This window comes from Aphanomyces astaci (assembly GCF_000520075.1).
Source record: "Aphanomyces astaci strain APO3 unplaced genomic scaffold supercont1.41, whole genome shotgun sequence".
Classification (NCBI taxonomy): Eukaryota; Oomycota; class Saprolegniomycetes; order Saprolegniales; family Verrucalvaceae; genus Aphanomyces; species Aphanomyces astaci.
In genome coordinates, this window is record NW_009798304.1 from 34,067 (window position 1) to 42,172 (window position 8,106).

The window sequence follows — 8,106 nt, forward strand, 5'->3', positions numbered from 1 at the left end:
ACGGAAGATTTTTGAGTATCAGAATAGATTTCATCCAATGATACTCAAGATTCGAAATACTCTTCTCTTATTGGCGGAATTTTTATTCTTCGCGCCAGCGGGAAAAACTTGGCATTCAAAAAAATACGTGCACATCGAAATATGAGGCGCGCGTCGTATTGATCTCAACTAAGCTCGAAGCCGTCGGACTACTTGAGATCTTATCTGGTCGAGAGGTGGCGAAGCTAATGGGTGTCCCACGACGAACTGTACGATCGTGGTACGCTCAGCGTTTTGAGCTCCTTTTCTTCGATGGAAACACGAAGAACAAGAAGATCGAATCAGGTGGACGATACGAAGAGTTATCAGACCCACCAGGTTTTGTAGGATTTGTAAACAAAATGCGAGATGACGAATGTGCTCTAACGACGGCTCGCATGATCACCTGGATCAAGATCAACCAAAGAGCGTGGTTGATGTCGTACCTTGCAACGAAGAAGTCTGACATCGCATGCGACTCCCTCCTCCGACTGCTGCGTCGAATCTGCCAGCGCTATGGATTCTCTCGACAGCGTCAAACAAAGAACAAGCCCTGACCGAAGTACCGAAGTTTGCCCGCGACTTCCATCGGGAATACCCATCGTACCCATCGTACGAGAACAACTGCATATTCAATGTCGACGAGACAGGGATATAATTCAACCTCCCTCGAACATACATTTGGGCTGTTTGTGGTGGAAGCGCCAAGATCTCAACTGAGGAGAAGCATTCGATGCGCATGACAGCGGTCACAATGGCCCAAGCGGACGGTCAAAAGCTGCCCCTGCCATTGATCATGAAGGGAGTCCCAGGGGGGCGCATCGAAACCAATGCATACCCTACGTTTCCTCGTGGCCATCACTACGCGATGCAGGAGAATGCGTGGATGGATGCGGTGGTGTGAAAACAGTACCTGCGCGATGTCATTGGCGAGTCTATTGAAGTGTCGTCGGTGGTAGTAATGGACAACTTTGAGTGCCACGTCTCGGAAGAGTCATACAAGATCATGCATGATGAACTTGGCTCCCACATTTGTGCGCTACCGCCGAACGCAACCTCGGTATGCCAATCCTTTGACGTCAGGGTGATGGCGCCGTTCAAACGCAACCTACGTAACTTGTGGTTGTACGAAGAGCAGCTTGAAGGGGACAACGATGAAGATCCGTACTCACCAACTGCTCGTCAAAAGCGAATGGCCATGGCGTTGCGTGTCATTGCTGCATGGGATATGGTCACTGCTGACATCATTTGACAGGCATTTGCCAAGGCACTTCGTGTAAATTGAATACAAACGCATCGTCGTTTGTTGAAACATTGTCTACTAACCCTTTTTAATCATACATGCTAACTATGACTCTTTGGTCGTCATTTCTGATACACGTCATTAAATTTGGCCATTTCTGATCAAAAGTGTGGCAGGGCATTTGAAAAGTGTAAGCTGGAAATCCGAGCGAAAATAGAAAAGTTCGCATCAAGCTAATCAGATTTCATTTTTTAAAATGAAATCTGATTAGCTTGATGCGAACTTTTCTATTTTCGCTAATCAGATTTCATTTTTTAAAATGAAATCTGATTAGCTTGATGCGAACTTTTCTATTTTCGCTCGGATTTCCAGCTTACACTTTTCAAATGCCCTGCCACACTTTTGATCAGAAATGGTGAAATTTCACCATACAGTTAAAGCAAGAGACACTTTTTGACCCTTGCAAACGCGAGCTTAAAAAGCTGAGAAGAGTAGTTTGGATGCCTTCCTAGAGTATTTGAAACGGAGAGTTAAGCGCTACGATCACGAGAAGCCAAATCCGTCGCAGTCGCCCTTGTCAAACCCACACGCAGGTGTAAAGCACGCCAAGTCGCAGAAGTAGTCACCCACCATAAACGCAAAGCAACTTGGGGCGCACTTGTATTTACACGTGGTGTCCTGAGTGACATTGCAGTACGGTGTGTCGTCCAGAATGACACTTCGCCGATGCACAAGTTTGAGTTCGGCAGCGTCCAAGGTGGTGGCATCTTCGATCGGGTTGCCACTCAAATCGATAATCACTCCACGTTTGGCAGCAGTCCATGGCACAGACTTAAGCCCATTCCCAGCCAAGCCAGCAATCGTAAGAGGTGACGGCCATGCGGACTCTGGAAACATCGACGTGATGTTGTTGCCCCGGAGGTTGAGTTCGGTGAGGTGTGGCATACTCAGTATTCCATTGGGGAAAGTCGTGAGACTTACATTCAACAGCTGCAGCCGCTGCACAAAACTCCAAGCGTTGAAAACGTTGTCGGGAATAGTTTTTAGTGGCGCTGCGTCGATGAGTATAGTCACCATCTCGGGGGGAATATCGTAAAGCAGTGCATGAGGAATCGTTTCCAACCGACTGTACTGCACCAAGATGTTGTTCACTGATGCCGGTACAGGGCCAGTCCAGGACGACATGTTGGAAAATATGACCATGAGCTTGGTGAGCTGTTGAAATGGCACCATCGAGGTGGCGTTGGGGCCATTTTCCAAATCGCATCTCGAGAATTGCATGTACACCAACCTCGTGCCAATGATTGTCGGATCCAAGAGGGGGGTGGGATCATCGATGCCAAGGGTGTGGCAGTTGATGTTGACGTAGGCGCAGTGACACCCGAGGTCCACCAGCGGCTGCATGTTCGACACACAGTACGACGGACATGGCTCTCGATACAATATACAGCGTCCCAGCAAGATAGCACACACGACCCCCAATCCACTGCTCACACCCAAGTTCAACCGTCGCATGACACGATTCTGATGGTTTCGCTGCAAATCCGACGATTGATCCTTGTTGGAGTCTGCCAAATGGGCAGTGTTTGCGAGCCGACAGATAGTGAAGTATGTCGACAGGTGCATGACATGCTTGACGAAAAAGTCCACAGGGCCCGTGACTCCGAAGAGTCTGGCAAACAGCAACGTCTCAGCCGACCATCGATTGTTGCGGACCAAGTTTGGGTTGACTACTATGAGTTCCAACGCTTGTATCGCCACGGAAAACATGGGATGACCACACGACAGCGTGAAACTGAACAACGCGTCAGCATAGCACACCAGCGTGTATTTGGTTTGGATGTTGTTGATGAAAACGAGGCATGGCGACAAGACGGAGTACAAGAGCACAATCGCAGCGTACGACACTACCTTGGTTGGGTCGACCATCGTGCTCAGCATTTCGTACGCTTGTCTACCTTGGCAAAGGATCACGATGAAGTTGAACACGATAAACACGTGGTCAAACCAGTCGGTGGCGGCGCGCTTGGAGAGCTGACGCACAATTATTCTGGATTGCGTTTTGGAACTGAGTCTGCGCACTGTCACAGGTGGAGGCGGGGGCTGCAGAGGCTTCCACAGTGAAGTGACAGCTGGCTTTCGATGACACAGATTGGGGACCACGAGCGCGCCAACGTGCATGAGCGAAATCATGGTGTACCCCGCAGCTGTCACTTTAGGCTGGTAGAATTTTGCAGTGACGACATTAGGTCCGGACGAAAACAGCATGATGAGCACCCACACGACGAGGTACACCGTGGTAGCGACGTGCAACGTGCCAACAACGACGCGCAACGCTAAGTTCCGCTTATCGTGTGTAACCTTTGGAACCACGACTGCGACCGCTTCAGACACCGCTCTACAGTTTGGCATCGTTGAGTGCAGTTTTTCTAGTTGTATTTTGAGAACTCCAGGCAGTTAAGTATACAAGTCAACGCCCAGTGGCGTTTCAACGGACGATTCGCGTAGTCGGTTTCAAATGAAACCGATCTAACCATGGTCGCATTGTGGTCGCTGTGGTTGTCGTAGGCGCTGGCTTCGACCCGCTTGACAGTTCAAGCAACTTATACACCACGAGCCTGACAGTGCACATAACTTACTATAGACTTATACACCAAGAACTCCAGGTATCCAACTTACCGGTACAATCAAACACGTTGGACGTTTGTAGTAAGTACTGCGTAGTACAGTACTAGTATTCTACACGCGATGGACTCTTCAAGCGAGTAAAGTACTTTGGTCTGTCGACGGATTGTGTTGAATGGCCAAACGTTGAGCGTTGGCTACCCATTTCTCTTCATAGCTTGATAGCGAGCGATGGGTACTTTACCAGTGCAAATTTGGTCAACTGTGGGAATCATAAAAGTGCTTCCATCCTGCATACAGAATCTTGACGATACTTGTATGAGTGCACAAACATGTGAGACTTATGTGAATATGCTTGGCTCATCTTCCTCTCCTCCTGCTATGTTCTTCAAGCCTGCGAATCAATAGAGCCAAGTTGTTTGGTTTCTATTTATGTTCTTATTCTTGGCGCATGAATCACAATACTACGGGGCGTGGCGAGGGTGGGTATTACTCCACCGAACTTGAAGCGCTTGCACTTGGCTATACGTGAGGCGTTGCGCGCCTTCGTTGTGCTGGTCCAAGCATGTCGCGTCGTCCGTCGTGTCTACTAGTCGACGGCGACACACGTTCGCGGGCAGGTCGTCGATGGATGCGACGTCCGATAACGCCGTCATGACCACGAGCAGCTCGTCGTCTTTGGCTGGTCCGTACTGCGCCGTCCACGGGGATGCCCCATCAACGTAGGACGCGCCAAACTTTGAAAACGCATACGGCAACTGGCTCAGCTCGTACGCGAGCCACACGTTTTCCTTGGCGCCTTTCGAGTACCCGTGTTGGAATCGGGTGGTGGTGATGAGTTCCCATAAAACTTGCATGGCCTTGTCCGCGCGTGACTTGTCGACGGCAAAGAGGCTGTTATCTTGTCGCGATGCACTCTGGTGGTTCCACGCCCGAGACGCCTTGAGCGACGGCGACAGAGTCCTCGGTCCGTCCAGGTTGAACTTAGAGTAGTTGAACGTGTGCACCACCGCCTCGAGCGCCGTGCCAGCCACCGATCGGCCTCGCTCGTCGATGTAGGTGGCAGGATGGTTGAGGAACGATTTCGAGGTGGCATCATGATGATCATGAAAGAAGACGGTGCCCGTCTCACTGTACAGCACGTCCGACCACAGCACGGCCGTGGGGTCTTGTAGTACGACTGCGTGTACATTGAGCACCACCACATGCGACATGCTTGTGTGGATCAACGCGAGGGGGGCCAAGTAGCTGTTTTGGAAGTCTGGGATTTGATCCATGGTCAGGTTGCCGTTGAGGATAAATCCCTGGCACGCGTCCACGACCTGCACGTAGGCGTCAATCCGAACGAACGTTTGCAGCACATGCGAGGGAAAATTCCCCGCGCAGTGATACACTTGCACCCATCCTTGGTACCCCACCCGGCGCAATTGGTTGATCGAAGACACTGCCCGCGCCGCGTCCGCGTCCGTCACGATGGGTAGCACCACGCCCTGCTGCACCACCACATGACGGTCCACCGCCGCCGCCACTTCGAACGTGTCGGAGATGCGCTGGACCATCGATTGGCGCTGCGCATTCGTCACGGCGACGGCGCCCCGCTGGTACATGCACTCTTGGGGACAGCTGCTATTGGGTTGCATGATCGGCGTGGGTCCCCGCCGACGAAGGCCGGCAAAGTACCCCGGCAGGTTGGCGACGAGATCGGTCAATTTGCTCGCTTGAAACGAATGGTCGTAGCCGTTGACGGCGTCGATCTTGGTGTACGGGTTGATGAGTTTGTTGCCGTTAATGTGCAGAATGTCGTCGCGGCCGTCCAGGGGGAAGAAGTGGGCAATGTCCCCACACACGGTTTGAACGTCGTGGCCTTGGCGTCCCCTAGGACGATCGATTGGTGAAACTCCCCGTCGTGAATCGGGAAAAACATGGGAGTGTATGTCGTATGTACCCTGCCGCCGACGTGCCATGAGGAGAAAAGTAATACGGCGACTGGCTCAGTTCGTACGCGAGCCAAAAGTTCTCCTTGTCACCCCACGAGTATGTGAACCGGTACCGCCATGCGGTGATCAAGAACCACAGCACGTCCATCGCGATGTGGTGCCGCCGCTTGTCCACCACCACCACGCTCGAGTCTTGCTCGTGCGCGCCTTGGCTGTTGAATGGCAGAGAGTTTCGCACGTGGTCGGACGGCTGGTTGCGCCGCAAGCCAAAGCGCTCGGATTCAAACATGCGCACCATTTCCTGCAGTGTGTTCTCTTCGACGTCGACGCCGGCGTCGTTGGTCCACCGGTGCTTTCCATTCAAGTACGAGTTTTCGTTGATTTCGCGGTCGTAGAAGAAAATCGTCCCGGTCGCCTTGTACGCAGGAACGTTCCAGAGCGCCGCCGGGTCGGAGAACAGAATGTCGTCCGCGTCCAGCAAGATGACGTCCTCGAGGCGCGTGTGGATGAGCGCCAACGGCTTAATGTAGAAATTGCGGAAGTCCTTGGCCTGCTCCAGCGTCAAGTTGCCCTGCGTGACGTACTCGTGACACACGTCAATCACCTCGATGAAGTCGTCCGCGCGATGGAGAAGTTGCATCGACAGCGGAGACAGTTCCCCGAGGCAATGATACACCTGGATGACGTCGTTGTTGCCGTATCGACGCAGTTCCTGGATGAGGGAGACGCCAATGGGAATCATGGCGTCGAACATGGGCACTACAAACCCACGCATGGCATGCTGCGTCTTGCTTAACGCGATGCGGGGACCAAGAGGCTCCACTCGCGTGGAAAAGTAGGAGAAGTTGACTACGACGCACGTGATGACAAGCACGAACACGATCGCTTGCAGAAGCGGCAGTGGTCGTCGCACAGACGCTTTCCGACGACCAGGTTCACTGTCAAGACCCATGGCTTGTTGCTCTTGAATGACTTCAGCATCCCTAGCATTTGATTGGTCGAATGGCCCAAGACATCTAGGACCTACTATTTATATTTAGTAGTTACATTTAGTAGTACTAATTCTTACTAGTAGTCTGGAGTATTACTACTTGGATATTTCAAATTAATCAATCATTTATGCATTTGTATTGTCCATTTACCCAGAATTTGGACTTTTGTGCTGCTTCGCCAAACCTGTTCTTTGCACTGGAGACTGCGGGAAATGATCAACTTTACAATCCTCAAACGATATGGCAGTACGTTGTTCATCATCACCATACAACGCGCTAGAATCAAATTGCGTTCAGCCTGAGGAAGAAAGCAGCGGTGCACTACTTTTAATTGCCATTTTGAAGGATTGGCATCGTCTTCAATCGATTGTGCTGAGTTGCTTGACTCCACACAAAACGGTTGCATAACTTTTTAAAAATATGACATTTAAATGTTAGAAAATTACTTCGAAGTATAACATAAAATACACACCCGACAAGTACCCGACAATTTCAGGAGAACCATTGGCTGCCCGACACAAGAATCGTGACTTGATTCGTCAACGGCTTTTGACGCCTAATCATTGGACGAGGATCTTGTCGTGGGAGCAACATTGAATTAACATGTGTTTACTGTGCCCTCAAGGACTATTCCAAGGAAATGATCAAGAGTGACCGTCGAAAGTACTCCGAGCGGCAGACCCTGGCGACTGCTTTCAACAAGTATCAGAGCTATGCTCAGTTTGAGAATGATTACGGTGGTCATGCAGATTCGTACTGGGGTTTGCTTCAAGAAGTTAGGAAGAGAAAGCGAGAAAATAGGTTGTAAGTTGAATATTATTGTGTGCGTACTTCGTTAATTTAAATTGCTAATTGGTTCACGATCGTAATTGCAATAGCCAAAGCAAAATACTTAAAGCCTAGTCTACCAAGGCAAAGGATAACCTTTGTACTCCGTCAACAAGAACTCCGTTAACCCGTTGCCTCGGTCGATTCCCTGAATTGGACTGTGCCACAGTGGAACCGAGGTGTGGGATGGTGTAGTTGACGGCCTTGATAGCCCCCCGCCCGAAAGCAGGTTTAAGACGAAGTTGAGTGTTAGTGGCAAATTGGACAATGAACGATTTAAGTTGATAGCGTTTCATCATGTTTATACGAGCATGACAGGACGAGCATGACAGGACGAGCTTAACAGGACAAGTATGAAATACCGCACACAACAGGACGAGAATTTTAACCAATCAGAGCCTTGTCGGGTAAATTTGTCGTGTGGGAGGATTTAGGGATACATAACATATCAATGTATGCTATA

General features: G+C 50.5%; 2 protein-coding genes across 2 annotated transcripts; one reads left to right on the forward strand and one right to left on the reverse strand.

The window, feature by feature from the left end:
• Positions 1-1,721: 1,721 nt before the first annotated feature.
• H257_12464 (hypothetical protein) lies at positions 1,722-3,692 on the forward strand. Its single transcript, XM_009839674.1, has one exon. It carries the CDS (start codon positions 2,789-2,791, stop codon positions 3,383-3,385), a length of 597 nt encoding a protein of 198 aa, XP_009837976.1. The 5' UTR covers positions 1,722-2,788; the 3' UTR covers positions 3,386-3,692.
• A 569-nt stretch (positions 3,693-4,261) lies between these two features.
• H257_12465 (hypothetical protein) lies at positions 4,262-6,802 on the reverse strand. Its single transcript, XM_009839675.1, has 2 exons — positions 5,832-6,802; positions 4,262-5,761 (listed from the first exon to the last, which is right to left on the reverse strand). The coding sequence occupies exons 1-2, from the start codon at positions 6,773-6,775 to the stop codon at positions 4,351-4,353; spliced, it is 2,355 nt and encodes a 784-aa protein (XP_009837977.1). The 5' UTR covers positions 6,776-6,802; the 3' UTR covers positions 4,262-4,350.
• Positions 6,803-8,106: the final 1,304 nt, after the last annotated feature.